The sequence below is a fragment of the Hemiscyllium ocellatum genome, chromosome 19 (genome assembly GCF_020745735.1).
Source record: "Hemiscyllium ocellatum isolate sHemOce1 chromosome 19, sHemOce1.pat.X.cur, whole genome shotgun sequence".
Lineage (NCBI taxonomy): Eukaryota > Metazoa > Chordata > Chondrichthyes > Orectolobiformes > Hemiscylliidae > Hemiscyllium > Hemiscyllium ocellatum.
Window position 1 is genome coordinate 28,672,898 of NC_083419.1, and position 17,627 is coordinate 28,690,524.

General features: G+C 38.6%; 1 protein-coding gene across 4 annotated transcripts in view; it reads left to right on the forward strand.

Moving 5' to 3' along the window:
* Positions 1–17,627, forward strand: part of LOC132824914 (ras-related protein Rap-1b) — a 70,932-nt gene that overhangs the window by 38,579 nt on the left and 14,726 nt on the right. For 2 of the 4 annotated variants that reach the window (XM_060839785.1, XM_060839781.1), the window contains 4 exons: positions 4,788–4,876; positions 6,114–6,182; positions 6,663–6,719; positions 9,392–9,532. In XM_060839785.1, the coding sequence (XP_060695768.1) occupies positions 4,820–4,876; positions 6,114–6,182; positions 6,663–6,719; positions 9,392–9,532 (324 nt within the window). In that variant the 5' untranslated portion in view covers positions 4,788–4,819. Of the gene's footprint in view, positions 1–4,746; positions 4,877–6,113; positions 6,183–6,662; positions 6,720–9,391; positions 9,533–17,627 lie in introns of all 4 variants that reach the window. The other 2 variants (XM_060839782.1, XM_060839783.1) reach the window with 1 other exon arrangement.

Genomic DNA, 17,627 nt, shown 5'->3' on the forward strand with positions numbered 1-17,627 from the left:
TTGGGGGGGGCAGGCGGGAGGGTGATGTTGGATGGGGTTGGGGGGGCAGGCGGGGGAGGGGGCGGTGTTGGACAGCATTGGGGGGGAATGGGCCAAGGCTTTCGTGCAGTGTGCTGCTGCCTAGCCTCCTGAACGGGGAGCAGACTTAACAGAAAACTCCGAGCCCCAGAGGGAAGGCATTTAATCGATTAATCAATTAACTGAACAAAATAGTGCCCACCCATCTCGTTTGGATAATCGAGGTTCCCCTGAAAATACCGTGGCTAAAAGAGCAGACGTGGAATTCTGCAGTAATTCTTGCTTCCTCACCCCCAAAGCTTGTCCATCAACTACAAGGTACAAATCAGAAATGCAATGGTACTCTGTTCTTGCCTGGTGAGTGTAACTCCCAACGATACTCAAGGTTTGACCCCAGCTGGAACAAAATCTGCTTAATTGATTTCCTATGCACCCCTAAAACATTTACTGCCTCCACCAGTGATGCAGAATAGCAGCAGTAAGGATCATGTGCAAGATGCATTGCAGAAACTCACTAAGGCACTTTCAAGAGCATCTTCCAAATCCGCGACCTGTACCACCTCAAAGGAGAGGGCAGCAGATGTGCGTTGGAACACAACCACCTACAAATTCCCCTTCAAGCCACACCATCTTGAGTTGTTACTGCATCACCGTTCCTTCACTGTCGCTGGCTCTATTTGTTTTATTTTATCTCCCTTCCTGACAGCACTGTGATTGTACCTATACCCCATGGACTGAAACAATCCTTGAAAGCAGCTTAGAACCACCTTCCCTAGGTATCTGGAGATGGGGAATAAATGCTGGTCTAGCCACCAATGTGCACAATCACTGAATTGGTGAGAATAAATTTAATTATTAAAAGTTTAGATCCATCACTTTTTATGGTTACTGAATACATTTCTTCATCTAAAACCACCCTAAGGGACTCATGCAAGATAAAAAACAATTCCAGTGAAATGCTGCTCAGGCGAGGGAGGAAAGTCCTCTTGAGAACTGACAAAAGGCGAGGCCCAATGTGATAAATTAAAGGAGATAGAATTTTCAGACTTACTGGGGTGCAGTATTCCTCAATTGTTAAACTACGTTTTGATATGGTCAGCAATTGTCTAATTCCAGTTCTCCAGCTCAGTGAAAATACCCTTATTTGGTCCTACTCTTGATGCACTCATTTGTAGCCGTAGCATCTTCAGTCATGGCTTGTCTTCCTGCCTATGACTGTTACCTTCAAAATCTAGCAAGGGTATCTCCTTGGTCACCTCAACATCTCTATGATGATCATTGTCAAAAGCATCTGTGCACATTGGATCCAGTGCAACATTTATACACACGTCCATATTTGTTGACCCTTCTGCCTGTATTATCAGATTGCCAACCCAGTATCCCATACTGGATGAGGTGCCGTTTCTTCTAGTTCAGTGTTGGCAAGAATGAAACTGTTTTCCTTCACTCCACTGGAAGGGTAATACCATTACCAGTGGTTTCACCTCTCTCGAACTATTGTCCATTTTAATCAGGCTGTTGACATCTTGTCATGATACTTGATCTGAAGTTGAGTCTCTGATCCAATTAATCTTCTACCACTAAAGATCACGTCATCTTCCTCTGTGCCATTAGCTGCTTTAACCCATCTTGAATTAAATTGAGCAGATGCCCAAGGTGATATTTACCAAGGTTGCTCCAAAAAGTGTAAGTTGTGCTGGTTGACATTTTAATAACTCACTTGAACTCAAGATGATTGCTATGGATCAGATAAAAGTTCATGACATTCGAACAAGTTCAAACTGATAAATTTGTTCAATTAATTTGACATGTGTTTCAGGAAAATTCTTGGGAGGGATTGTAAGAAATGTTTTGTGTAACCACCTTGACGGGGGTTGCCAAAGGTTGTACAAAGTGATTTCTTGAAGATGATATCTGATTTTTTTGTTTGAGGTCCTTAGTGGGTTATTGCGTAAAGACAGATGATCAACATTGTCAAAAGCTTTTGATAATCCAAAAATACAAAGTGCAAAACATATAAGAAATTTTTTCATTATTTAAGAAATTGTATTCTAAGGAAAGTATTGTCTAATAGAAACTGTCTAATAGCCACAGTTGTGTATATTGCAACATAATGTTAGGCATATGTTAAATGTAGCATTAAGCACTAGTTGGATATCTTGTCTATGCATGTTGTATTCTACACTTGTAATTTGAGTATATGGTTGTCTTATTCTTTCTAGAAAAATGCATCACCTCGCACAGTTTAGAGATACACTGGAACTGAAATCTGATTCGTTAGCATAGGCCTAATTGGGCACAAAGGGATCTGGAGGATACAGACAGACAAATCACTAAAAATGATAAATGTTATTAATGCCATAAAACCAACATATTGTAGTTCTATTCTAAATTAATAGATTGGATAAGCGTAACTACATTTCCATAAAGATTTGGATACATTGTGTTTTATAATATTGAGAATAGTTTTGGTCACCTAATTATGTCACAAAGAATTAGAGGCACAGGCAAGAAATGAAAAAAATGTACATGGATATGAGCAGAATTGAGCGGTCGTATAATCAGCAAAGATTGAACTATAAATTGAATTCTAAAGGGCAGACCGTTTGTGATCTGATCAAAACCTTGAAGATTATGAAAGCATTTAATGCAGCAGCCATAGAGAAGTAGCTTTCATTTGTGGAAGAGACCAAAAGTGCAAGCTATTTTTTTTAAATGGTAATAAATCCTGTAAGATATTCAGGTGACACATTTTTGCTTCTTGGAATGATTATAATGTGGAACTTTCAAACACAGTTGAAGTGATAGCACTATGTGTGGAGGTAGGAATAGAGTCATAGAGATGTACAGCACCGAAAGATACCTTTCGGTCCAACTCGTCATTGCCGACTGGATATCCCAACTTAATCTAGTCCCACCTGCCAGCACCTGGCCCGTATCCCTCCAAGCCCTTTCTAATCATATACCCATCCAGATGATTTTTAGATGTTGCAATTGTACTAGCCTCTACCACTTCCCCTGGCAGCCCATTCCATACACGTATCACCCTCTGCATGAAAGCGTTGCCCCTTGGGTCTCTCTCATATCTTTCCCCTCTCACCCTAAACCAATGCCTTCTAAACCTATGACTCCCCCACTCCAGGGAAACAACTTTATCTATTTATCCTATCCATGCCCCTCATGATTTTATAAACCTCTATAAGGTCACCCTCTGATGCCCCAGGAACAGCAGCCCCAGCCTATTCAACCTTTTCTTATAACTCAAATCCTCCAACCCTGGCAACATCCTTGTCAATCTTCTCTGAACCCTTTCAAGTTTTACAACATCCTTCTGGTAGGAAGGAGACCAGAATTGCATGCAATATTCCAAAAGTGGCCACAACACAACCTCCCAACTCCTGTACTCAATACCTTTACCAATAAAGGAAAGCATTCCAAAAGCTGCCTTTACTATCCTATTTTACCAGTGATTCCACTTTGAAGGAGCTATGAACTGCACTCCAGGATCTCTTTGTTCAGCAACACTCTCTAGGATCTTACCATTAAGTGTACAAGTCCTGCTAAGATTTGCTTTCCCAAAATGCAGCACCTCGCCTTTTTCTAAATTAAACTCCATCTGCCATTCCTCAGCCTATTGGCCCATCTAATCAAGATCCTGTTGTAATCTGAGGTAACCTTTTTTTGCTGTCCAATTTTGGTGTCATCTGAAAACTTACTAACTATACCTGTTGTGCTCACATCCAAATCGTTTATATAAATGGCAAAAAGTAGTGGACCCAGCACCGATCCCTGTGGCACTACACCGGTCACAGGCCTCCAGTCTGAAAAACAACCCTCCACCAACACCCTCTGGCTTCTACTTTTGAGCCAGTTCTATATCCAAATGGCTAGCTCTTCCTGTATTCTGCGAGATCTAACCTTGCTCACCAGTCTCACATGGGGAACCTTGTCAAATGCCTTACTGAAGTCCATATAGATCACATCTTCTGCTCTGTCCTCATCAATCTTCTTTGTTACTTCTTCAAAAAACTCAATCAAGTTTGTGAGACATGATCTCCCACAAATAAAGCCATGTTGACTATCCCTAATCAGTCCTTGCCTTTCCAAATACATGTACATCCAGTCCCTCAGGATTCCCTCCAACAACTTGCCCACCACCGACGTCAGGCTCACTGGTCTATAGTTCCCTGGCTTGTCCTTACCACCCTTCTTATAGTGGCACCATGTTAGCCAACTTCCAGTCTTCTGGCACTTCACCTGTGACTATTAATGATACAAATATCTCCACAAGGAGCCCAACAATCATTTTTCTAACTTCCCACAGAGTTCTAGGGTACACCAATAGATTAATTAAAATCAAAATACTGTGGTTGTGGAAATCTGAAATAAAAACAGTGCTGGAGAAACTCAAGTCTGGCAGCTTCTGTGAAAAGAGAAACAAAATTAGCATTCCAGTTCAGTATGAATCATCTTCGAGAGTTCACCTAGATTCAGAATATTAGCCGTGTTTCTCTCTGCAGATGCTGCTATCCATCCTGAACTTCTGTTGCAATTTCTACAGAAATTGCATTATGCTGCTCTGGATAGATGTTTTTGAGAAGGCTTGTGTACCACTTTTACAAACCTATTGGCCTGTACAGCATGCTTCTGTGTTGTAGTGTAATCCTTGTAACATACTGTAGCAGGTTTTACTTTATTCTGAAATTAGCATGTAATCTTTCTTTGCAGCAACATTTTATCTAACAATCGTGAAACTTATTTTGATGCAGCTGATAACTGTACACACAGAAAACGCTACACAATGCGCGAATATAAGTTGGTGGTCCTCGGTTCAGGAGGAGTTGGGAAGTCAGCTTTGGTGAGTCAAAGCATTGAAAAGAAATATTTATGTCTATCTCCAGTTTCCTTTCAACCTTCATTATATGGGTCCATTGTTGCTGGCAGTCCTTGTATTTAACTCCAGTGGCTATGTGTAAATCAAACTCTAATTGGTTAATTAATCATGGACCTACCTCGTTGTTTCTTATTGAGAGGTGATTCTGATATGTGCACACGTTTGTTTGGAAAAGATACAGTCACAATTATAGTAGTGTTGATAATTTTCAGGAGAATAGACAGGCTTGTGAAACGGGCATATAGGTGTCAGATGAAAATTGCAACCAAAAGGTGTGCCACAATATACTTTGATAGGGAAAATGAGGAAAGGATACAGTTCATTTAGGGTATATGTGCACAAATACCCTAGGTGGCAGAATGCATTGAGAGGTTAAGCGGTAGCGAACGGTTACTAGGCATCTTGGGTCAAGGACTTTACAAGTTGATACAGCGCAGAGTACTAAAACAGGATACTATAGTGAATTTTGGTTTGGATTATTGTGTGCAATTTTAGTCATCATGCTGTAAGAATGAACCAAATGAATTTTCAGAGGGTGCAGAAACGCTTTGAGAATACTTCCAGGAGTGAAACACAAGTTACGTGGAAAGGTTGATGAAGATGAGACTGTTCTCCTTGGTGAAGACCAGGTTGACAGTAAATTTGATAAAAGTGTGCTAAATCATTAAGAATCTGGACAGGGTAAATAGGAGAACTGTTCCTCTTGGCAGAAAGCTTGAGAACCAGGTTTTTTTTTTAGTTAAAAATAAGAGACAGCATAATAACCTTTTGAGTAGGGTCAAGAATGCACTGCCTATGAGGTGGTGCAGGGCACATTCAGTTATAGCTTTTGAAAGAGAATGTGATAATTATTTGAAGAGCAAACTACAGAGATAACCTGGGAGGGTGAGACTAGTTAAGTTGCTGTTGTAGCAAGCCAGACTGCATGACCTGCATCTAACATTTTCACAATTCCATAACTCGACTTATCCTAAAGGTTGAACCTGGGGCTATTCTTAGTTTGTAGGTCAAGAGTAGCAGCATATAGTACTCACATCAGAAAACATTTTTTCACATGTTCCATTTTTCTCAAATGCTGGAATTAAAGCTGTAATTAAAGGTCATTATTGTATGTTATAACTTGACATTAATCTGTGAAGTGCGACTTCTGTATAATCATCTGTTTTCATAGTAATGTTGAGTCAATTGCACTGTTTTGCAGACTGTACAATTTGTTCAAGGAATATTTGTTGAAAAATATGATCCGACAATAGAGGATTCTTATAGAAAGGTGAGTTTATTATGAAGTCAAAAAGCTTAATGTCTCCAAATCTAAAGCCAGGATACAGTACTTCCATCACTTCCCAGGACAGATAGTTCTCTGAAGATTTTCTCCACACGCACGAGGCAGTCTTCTGAGCTGCACGGAATAGCTGTGTTGCAAATAAAACTTGATTAGTGATAAATGATTTGTCAAGAAGAAGAGAATGGTTCGTCAAGCGGATATAGTTAATAGCTGTGCTATGAATATTTATTTTTAGGGATCTGTGTTCAACAAATCATATTGTACAGAATCCTTTATACCACAGCATTTTTCAAGCTTCTTAAACTTTACAAGGTTCTGTAAAGTAGAACATGTAATGCAGATTTGACATTTAAGATAAAACTGATTTGTTTGATAATTAATTCAACATTGTTTCTACATTGAATCAAATAGAAAACAATTTGACTAATCCTTTTTGGTTCCAATAAATATCTTTTTTTATGGCAGCAAGTTGAAGTCGATGGACAACAATGCATGCTTGAAATCCTGGATACAGCTGGGACGGTAAGATACAGTTACATAGAATATATGGAAAAGAGTGATCAGTTTGGAGTAGCCAATCTCTGCTAGTTTTGAAATCGATCTCCTCCCATTCCATTTGACTCATCTTTGAGCATTTTGTTCCCTTGTTGTGGTTCTGTTTGCCGAGCTGGGAATTTGTGTTGCAGACATTTCGTCCCCAGTCTAGGTGACATCCTCAGTGCTTGGGAGCTCTCCTGTGAAGAGCTTCTGTGATGTTTCCTCCGGCATTTATAGTGATTTGTACCTGCCGCTTCTGGTTGTCAGTTCCAGCTGTCTGCTGCAGTGACCAGTATATTGGGTCTAGGTCGATGTGCTTATTGATTGAATCTGTATTTTGTTTCCTTTTCTTGCGTACTCATCTGGTTTCCTTTTGAAGGCAATACATTCTTAGTCTCAGCCACTTTCAGTGGTAGCAAATTCCAGATTTTAATGACTCTAAATGAAAATGTCCCTTGTCTTGCTAATGGATATATTAATAATTACTTTGTAATGATGGTTTCTGAAAACATTCTCACAAAAGTTGAGCTTTGAATAACATGCAATACCTCGTTTATATTTTACCTTAAATAACTTGAATGGCTGAACATTCCAACAATTTTTATGATGGCTCAGAATTTGTTTTGTCAACTAGGCTTCGTCCAAGACAAGTCGAAATATCACCTTTGCCACTATCCATATTATGTGTAGACTATATATTGAGTATAGTGCTTTTGAAAATTCGTCAATGAATGTATCAATTTTTCTTATTTGTTCATTAATTGTGGGGCATAGCTGGTAAGGTCAGTTTTATTGAGGCCCCTAATAAAACTTGAGAAGGTGGTGGGGAGATATCTTTTGCTACAGAATTCTGCCGGGGTGATTGGGGTATTGTGAGCCATGTGCAGCACCAGGGCCTGTGATTTCTGTCCCTGTATCATTAAAGTCATACCTCCTGCCATCAGTTTTTTACTTCTATTTCTGGAGCTACAATCCTTTTCGTCTGTTCTTTTTATTTCAGGCCTCTGTTTCTTTTCATTTTTCAGTTTGTTTCTTCCTTTCTGCCATCATTTTGGAGTTTATTTCTTTTGTACTCTTTCAAGCATTTGCAAACATCATTGTCTTGAAATTTATTTTTCTGTTTACTTTAAATTTAACGCTTTATCACTCTTCAGTTAGATTAACTATCAATTTCATTCTATATTTTTTGATACCAAAGTCTATCTTGTGGACTGAATGAACTTGTGGTTTGGGAATGTTTTTAATCTGTTGAATAATTATTCAATTGACACAGGATGTCATTTTTCAATTCTGAGCCCATTCTCTATTTTTAATGTGCTTTTTCTGACTCTTCATTTTGCGCTTCTACAGAATGGCTAACATTTAATTTTCAACAAAACTGATTCTAAAATCAAATAACTTAAACCTTGCCCTATCATTACAAGCTAAGAACTGTTGGAAAGCTGGAAAACTTCTCAGTCTGAATTGGCCATCATTGAAACGAGTAAAATATCCTCATTTAGATCATGCCAATGCAGTAAAAGCATTCATTTCAAGAGCGCTAGAACACAACAATAGTGGTACAGCTGAGGGGGTTGTATAAGGTGCTTTGGTCAGGCCACATGTGGAATGCTATGAGCAATTTTGAGTCTTATATATAAGGAAGGATGTGCTGACTTTAAGGGGATCCAGAGAATATTTCCAAAATTGATCTGGAGAATGAAGTGCATGTGAAGAGCGGTTGAGGACTCTGGGTCTGTGTTCATCATTTAGAAGGATAAGGGTAGATTTCATTGAAACTTGCAGACTACTGAACGGCCTGGAAAAAGTAGACATGGAGAGCATGTTTCCACTAGTAGGAGACACTAGGATGCAAGGGCACAGCCTAAGAGAAGGAGCAGCTCTATAGAACTGAGATGAGGAGGAATTTCTTCAGCCAGGGATTAATGATTCTGTGGAACTCATTGCCGCACAAGGCAGTGGAGGCCAAGTCACTGTGCATTTAAGATAGATATGGATAGTTTCTTGATTGGTGAAGGGATCAAGGATTCCAGAGAAAAGCATGAGGATGGGGTTGAGAAACCTATTGGCCTGATCCATCATGAGCCCTGGGATTTTAGGGGCGGCACAGTGACTCAGTGGTTAGCATTGCTACCTCACAGTCCCAGGGACCTAGGTTTGATTCCGCCTTTGGGTGACTGACTGTGTGGAGTCTGCACGTTTTCTCACGTATTTGCATGTATTTCCTCTGGGTGCTTTGATTTCCTCCCACAGTCCAAAGATGTGCAGTTAGGTGGATTGGCCATGCTAAATTGCCCATAGTATCCAGGAATGTGCAAACTGAGTGGAATGCCCACGAGAAATGCAGGGTTATGGAGATGGTGGGTGTTGGTGTGGCGGGTGGGGGGGGGTGTGTTCTGGGTCTGGGTCGGATGCTCATTAGAGGGTTGGTGTGGATTCGATGGGTATAATGACCTACTTCCACACTTTAGGGATTCTATGATTAAATAGTGGAGCAGACTTGAAGAGACTCAATGGACTCATTCTACTCCTATAACTTATGATTGAGTTATTTAAGCTTTGGGGGTAAATATGTAAAAGTTGTAGTTTTTTAATTAATTTAAATTAATCAAGTTAAACTCAAACTGTAAACATAACTAGATATACTTTATTTGCAGGAACAATTTACAGCAATGAGAGATCTGTACATGAAGAATGGTCAAGGTTTTGCATTAGTATATTCTATAACAGCACAGTCGACATTTAATGACTTGCAGGATCTAAGAGAGCAAATTCTTAGAGTCAAAGACACTGATGATGTAAGTATGTGCAACTAGCTCTTTCCTGGAAATCCTGATTAAAAAATTTTCTGGGTTGACTTTTGTTTTGATGCAATCAATAATAAAAATGCTAAATATGAAAAAGCAGAGAAATTAAGAGAGATCCAAAATTCACTTCCAGTTTCTATTTCAGGCTAATTTAAAGCCAAAAACTTCTGAATCCATGCAGTACAGATAAAATTGTTGTATAATGCCACAAGTTAGTGGGGTATTGTTCATGTTTAGATCTCTGAACTTTCTTTGGTGTTGTCAAAGTGGAAACTAGATTTTATCTAAGATAGGGAATGAGATTGGAAAGGGGATATAACCAGGTTAGTTTATATGTTATTAGCACCACTTTAGAAATGAGGTTATGATGTTGGAGAAGCCACCAACAGCTCCTCCAGTCACACCCTTGTTAGAGCTGATCATCATATGGTTTGAAGAGCATAGGGTGGAAGAGAGCATGTTTTGTCAACTCCACCACTTAACCTGCCCCACCCTGGAACATGGCCATAAATACTAGTATCAACGCACTCGATTTTGCCAGGCACTCCTGTTCCTGTTCAAGACCAGGCAAGCCGACGGCTTCAATACATCAGCTGTTTTGGGGTCCCTGTTGGATTTTATACCCACCTAGAAGTTACAGAGCTGCATTTGGGGTTTCAGTCCTTAAAAAAGTCACCTGGTGGAGCACCCAATACTGTGATAACATGCCACCATAAAGCTTCCCTGCCACATATTGGTCTCTGCAGGTGCTATAAAATTCAGCCCATTGTTTTACCCTTCAAAATAACACAGTAAATGTAACAAATTTTTAATGTGTACTATTTGAATAAGCTGCTCATAGACTAATTTATAATCATTCAGGCACTCTTGATAGTCCAGACTTCAGATTGAATCTTGAATGTGAAATTCTACCATAATGGTGGAGGAAATTCTTTTGTTGAGATAATGAATAAGATATTAAGTAGCACAGTTTCAAGTCATTTCAGCACTTAGTGCTCTCAATGCTTACATAATACAAATAACTTGATTCAGTTGAGTACTGTTACCTAAAAAAAATCCTGAATGTACTTGATTTTGACATGAAAATAACACAAAGATGTTCATGGTATTATTTTTCAAATTGTTTTGGAATGAACTTTGTTCTTTATAAAGGACACCCTCTCTATCCAATGATTTTTGAAGTTGGGGAGATGTAAGCCTTGACTTATTGTTAATAGACCCCAGTAGAACAGCTCTGTTATTTTGGTGAGTTCAAAGTACTGCAGGTGCTGGAAATCTGAAATAAAGGCAGAAAGTTCAGGAGAATCATTTTGATATGCAATGTTAACTCCACTTCTTCCTCTACAGATGTTGCTGGACCAGCTGACTACTTCAAGCACTTTGTGCTTCCATTGTTTTGAATCTGTTTACCATAACTTTGTGAGACTGTGGGAAATATGTAAATACTCTAGCTGAACTTTGTACCTTTTTAGATGTGAGCATTGAACCAAGGCCTCCATTTTTCACATAGCACTTTTGGAAGGGACATGTTTTTGCATACCACAAGTTGCAGCCAGTTCTATTGAACCAAAATACAAAGGCATCATATTTATTTTATTTCCCCGATTGCTGTTTATGACTTGTTACTGACTTGTTACGCTTTGAGCCTGATGTAGAGTTGCATATTTATCTTCCTGCATCCTCACAAAAAGGTAGTCTAATCTTGTGGAGAATCCCATTAGTCTATCTCTTCTTTCCTTTCTCCCCTCCCCTCCCCCAACATGAAACATGGCCCCGCCCTCAAAAACCCTCCATATTGAAAAAAGTCATTGACAAGCTAGTTTTGCCAAATGATGGTTGTAAAGGAAAACAAAAGAGGAGGAAATTCTTAAACACGTGTTTAAGAAAAACTTTGAAGCATAGTCTTCAGAGGGAAAGAAATTTGCTCTGAGGAACACAAAATGATTTATTCTATCAGATTATTATGTAACCTTTTCTTCCGTACCATCATCTCAACTAGTAGGTTTTTAATGTGTTTACTTTAAATGCCACTCATTAGCTCATGAACAGTTTTATGCTGTCAGAATCTGCAGATTTACAAAATGGAGTCAACCTTTGACATTACAGTGCTTCTCTAGTATTAGGATTAATCCTAAAGCATAAAGTCAGCAACTGTTCCACAGTATGATGGCACCTGGATCAGTGATCTGCACCCATCTACTTGCTTGACTAAGAGTTCTGAAGGAGAGTCACTGGACCAAAAACATTAATTCTAATTTCTCTCCACAAATGCTGCCTGACTTGCTGAGTTTTTCCAGCAGTGTCTGTTTTTGGTTGCTTGAGAATGGTTTTCATGTCTTGGTGTAAATGAAGTTCTCCAATATCTTCCAGATTCCTTTCCTCATCTACTCAAGCAGCAGCCAAACTTGTACTGATATCAATATATTTGAGTGTAATAAATTTGAAAAATTAATTGACAGCTGTAATAATCAGTGACTTTTATGGCAGTCAAACTACCTGACAGGAAATGGAATTTGTGCTGAGAAATTAAATCTTCTAATTGTGGTTTACTGCATATGCTTATCTCTTAAAAACTAAACAAAGTTGAGGCTTTTTTGAAGGATGTTAAACCACAGATGGTGCTTCTGCCAATATAGCTGAACAAGAGAAAAAATGACAAAATATTGACATTTGCCTCTTAATATGAATGAATGTGAGATATTCAGAGGATGAGGTATAACAGAGTTTAATTGAGGAAGTACTGGAGATTTTTGTGAACTAAGGGAATTAGGACTCTAGTTAAAAGGGCACAATGGTGAAGAACTGATACCTTTATTGATCATAAGAAAGAGCAAATGTAAGTGCAAGCGATTACTGTGTTTATGCAGTATGTGTGTCATGACATACTGAATAACATGAGAGCCAAAGTGCATCTGGGAGAAAACAATTGTGTTGAAGGGGTTTTGAAATTTTACTATACTACTCAAAATACAAACACTGAATCGACTGAATTTTTGTCTGGAAATGAAATAGATGCTGACTTGGAAATTTTGACATGTTTGAGGATTGCTATTCTTAGGAGCTCTTGCACCATGTGTATAGAAATTAGCTGCAGTCTCTAAATCCAAAGAATCTTGTTTATATTTATTTTCCAACAAAGTTGAAATATTGTTCAGTTTTCTTTGTTTAGTCAGAATGTATTTTGAAGAATTACTTTTTGTGAATTTGCTATGCCTCCTGTTCATTTATATTTTTGCGATTACTTAAATGTGTTGGATGAAAGAAAATCCAGCCTAAGTAACCTTTTAAGTATTGTATACAAATTTCAGAGCACAAAATACTTTGAAACGAAATAGGCCACTTAACATTGTAATTAATCTATACACCCAGAAAAGAAAACCTTGCACTCTTAAATACATGCTCTAGTTGGTTCTTAAATAAATCAAGGTTTCATTTTCTTCTTACACTGGAGTCCATTCTAAGTGTTGATTTATCTGTATGGAGAAAAGAACCTTCTTATCCATTGTAAAGTTACATTTTGTTCATTTGAGTTCATATCCACTTATCCTATTGCACAGTTTTATTTGTGGAATTCAGGGCTAACCTTTACCATCTCCACTTTAAATATCCGAAAATGACCTTTCCACTGTCCATTTTACAGTCTGTAAAGTCCAATTCTGAACCTGGCTCCTTCCCACTCATTGCTCGACTGTTTCCTGTATTTCCAGGTGACCAGAGTTTAACACAGTGCTCAGATTATAGTCTAACCAGAGCATAATATAGATGGATTATAATTTTGTCTGAGTGACATTCGACCACTTTGGCTTTCTCAACACTAAGCTGTGAACCGCATTAACCTATGCTCTTCAAATCTGTACCTAGTATTGACTCTCTTACATCTATTTTATCCGCCGAGTTTTACTCAGCTTTGAACTTAAAAGTTCCAGACAAATGGTAACTCGTGAAGAGGTGTCTCTTTGAAGTTTAAGATATTGTGATATAGTTTGCCACATTGACTTGTGCTGTCATTTGCTGAAAGAAATAAAACAATCAGGATTATTTTGAACTATATTATTGCATAAGCAACATTCTAACTCTAAATAATTCAGCTGTTTTATGCAGAATTGAAATTATTTGTTTTTTATTTCTGCTGTTCCCGTTTTTTATTTCTGCTGTTCCCCTTTTTTATTTCTGCTGTTCCCCTTTTTTTATTTCTGCTGTTCCCCTTTTTCGATATGTCCTGATACAACTAATTTTAAATTAATTAGTGCCTTAATAGTAATGATTATCTCACAAATCTTCCTGCAAGTTTACCTTGGCACTCTTAGATAAGTATCATCTAATCCAAGTCAACTTAACCCAATTTACTGAAGATCCCACAAGTGAAGATATTACCAACAAGATTTCACTTTTTGTAGCTTTTATTTTAACAGGAATCAGAACCAATGAAAATTACACACAAATTAACAGGAAGTTAATATTTAAAATGAAAAATACTGTAAATTTCACTTTATACTGCAAACTGACGTTATTACTGGTCAAATCAGATCCCAGACTGAAATCTGACTTGTTTATTTTGGTTATTTTTGCTTACAAATGAGGTGATCTCTCAATGAAGCAGAAGCACACTGTGTGCAGGTTTGCTTTAACCATGAAACAGAATTTGGTTTCGCAAAAGAAATAAAGATAAAATAGATTAACCCCAATCCCACAACTCCGCTTTAGAGATTTTGAAAACATGCTAAAATATAATCCTTTAATCACAACTATACCCCTGTACAGCACTTGATCCCTCGGACAGTGCTTACACTAGACAAAATAATCTTTTTCCTCTCACCCCTCAAAGTTAATTTAACTGTGTGATGTCAACTCCAAATCTGGAATATGTGAAAGCTTTTTCCTGGAGCTTCCGAGCACTGAAGTTTAAGCATTCTCGGTTTCAAAAACTTCTTAGCAGTTTAATTCAAACACCTCTGGTTTGGAAGTGTAACTAAACCCCTGACTCTAAGGTGATCTGTTTTGCCATCATCTCCCTTTCACGGGAGCACAGTAGTATACATCCATCTTCATCAAGGATTTATGTAGTACAGCCATATTAATACTAAAATCCTTTATCTTCAAGCTATGGGTGTTGACCTAAACTTTGAAATTTATGGATTTTTACTCAATTTTACCCTTTCTCAATCTTTTATGTGCTTGATTGTAAACTCTCCATTTGTACATAACCAATTAGTTCTGAAAGCAACCCCTCTGTGAAGTTATAAAAGAAACCACCATGGCTGCAGAAGTACTCTCAAGTTGATTATTAAACTCTTCAGCCACATAAAAAAACCTATATGTTACTAATTTAAAATTCAAACATTAAAACAAGTATTAAAATATATGTATGTCATGCACTCTATATAATAATTTTAAACAGTTGGTATAACATTTACTACTTACACAAACACAAACCTTTGTGTAGGCCACACAATGTGACAGCAGCTTTTCACCTTTGTTTTATTGGGTTATGATGTCATCAAGGGATGTTTCTACAAGCCCTCTCAAGTCATGATTGTCCTGATAGTATAATTTCAGACTCCTTCTCATCTGACCAACCAGTAACATCCAGGATCACAGTTTTGGTCACTTCTGAGAAACACCAAGCTCTTTAGAATTTTCAAGGTAATCACAATGTTATCTAGGTTTCAGACGTTTTTGAGCTAACTCCCACACTACCTCCTAAGTATATCTTTCGCTTAGTCTGCCAAACGTAAAAACTGACCTCTTCCCAACAATGATAAAATTCTTGTGAAGAGAAGAAGCATGTATGTCAGCCTTTCCCTTGTGTCTGTATCCCTACTGATCATTGTCACCTTCCAGATAATGTTTCATATCTTCATGTCTGCCAGTTGCACAGCTTCATTCTTAGTTTTCTTGTTGATACTGCTTCCAGGTCATTATTATCTAAGAAATTTTAACTGAATGCATGAAAGGGTCTGTTTCCGTGCTGTACCTCTCTATAACTGTGTAATTGGTGAAGGTTTTTCAAAATTATTTTCAAACATCTTAAAGACAATTATAAATTCCAGTGACTTTAGGAAACTGCACATTTTTATTGCTGCATCCAGGTCAAAAACTATTACAGGTATCCATTTAAACATTAATAACCCGATAAACAGTCTTATCTCCTTTATAACAAAGATTTGAATTAACTGAGGCATTCCTTGTGAGGTGGCTAAAGACATTTTCACAGAAACCCAGAGTTTACAGACTGTTCGGTCCAATTCTTCCACGCTGACCAGTTATCCTAAACTGATATAGTCCCATTTGGACCATTGCCCTCTAAACCCTTTCCTATTCATGTACCCATCCAGATGCCTTTTAAATTTTGTAATTGTACCTACCTCCACCCCTTCCGCTAGCAGCTCCTTTCATACACGCATCACACTCTGTGAAAATGTAGCCCCTCAGCGCCCTTTTAAATCCTTCCTTTTTTACCTTGAACCTATGTCCCCTATTTTGGACTTCCCTACTCTGGGAAAAAGTTCTTGGCTATTTGCCCTGTCCATGCCTCTCATGATCTCACAAACCTATAAGTTCACTATTTAGCCGCTGACACGCTGAGGATTAAAGTCTTAGCCTATTCAACCTTCCAATCCCAGCAACATCCTTGTAACTCTTTTCTGAACCCTTTCAAATTTAACAGCATCTTTCCTGTAGCAAGGATATCAAAATTGAATGTAGTATTCTAAAAATGGCTGAACCGATGTCCTCTACAGCCGCAAAATGGCGTCCCAACTCCATTACCCAGTGCATTAACCAATGAAGGCAAGCATGCCAAACGCTACCTACAACACTGTCTACCTGCGACTCTGCTTTCAGGAACTATGCATCTGCATTCTTAGGTCCCTTCGTTCAGCAACATTCCCCAGGGCCCTCCCATTAACTTTCTAAGTCCTGCCCTAGTTTGTCTTACTGAATGCAATACCTCACATTTATCTAAATCAAATTCCATCTGCCAATCCTTAGTCCTTTGGCCCATCTGAGATAACCTCGACACCAAAATTGGTGGTATCTGCAAACTTACTAACCATACTTCCTATATTCACATTCAAATTCTTATGTAAATGACAAAAAAGCAATGGACTCAGCTTCAATGCTGTGGCACATCACTGGTTACAGGCCAGCAGTCCAAAAAGCAACCCTCTAGTACCACCCTCTGTCTCCTGTCTTCAAGCTATTGTATCCAATTTAGCAAGCTACCCATGGATTACACATGATTTAACCTTGCTAACCAAACTACCAAGCGAAACCTTGTTGAATGAATATTTTGCATCAGTATTTATTGCGGAAAAGGATATGGAAGATATAGACAATAGCGAAATAGATGATGACATCTTGCAAAATATCCAGATTACAGAGGAGGAAGTGCTGGATGTCTTGAAACTCTCAAGCGATCAGGACCTGATCAGGTGTATCCGAGAACTCTGTGGGAAGCTAGAGAAGTGATTGCTGGGCCTCTTGCTGAGATATTTGTATCATTGATAGTCACAGGTGAGGTGCTGGAAGACTGGAAGTTGAAAAAAGTGGTGCCACTGTTTAAGAAGGGCAGTGAAGACAAGCCAGGGAACTATAGACCGATGAGCCTGACCTCGGTAGTGGGCAAGTTGTTGGAGGGACTCCTGAGGGACAGCATGTACGTGCATTTGGAAAGACAAGGACTGATTAGGGATAGTGAACATGGCTTTGTGCGTGGGAAATCATGTCTCACAAACTTGGTTGAGTTTTTTGAAGAAATAACGAAGAAGATTGAGGGCAGAGCAGTCGATGTGATCTGTATGGACTTCAGTAAGGTGTTCGACAAGGTTCCCCATGGGATACTGATTAGCAAGGTTAGAACTCATGGAATACAGAGAGAACTAGTCATTTGGATACACAACTGGCTCAAAGGTAGAAGACAGAGGGTGGTGGTGGTGGAGGGTTGTTTTTCAGACGGGAGACCTGTGACCAGTGGAGTGCCACAAGGATCGGTATTGGGCCCTCTACTTTTTGTCATTTACATAAATGATTTGGATGCGAGAATAAGAGGTACAGTTAATAAGTTTGCAGATGACACCAAATTTGG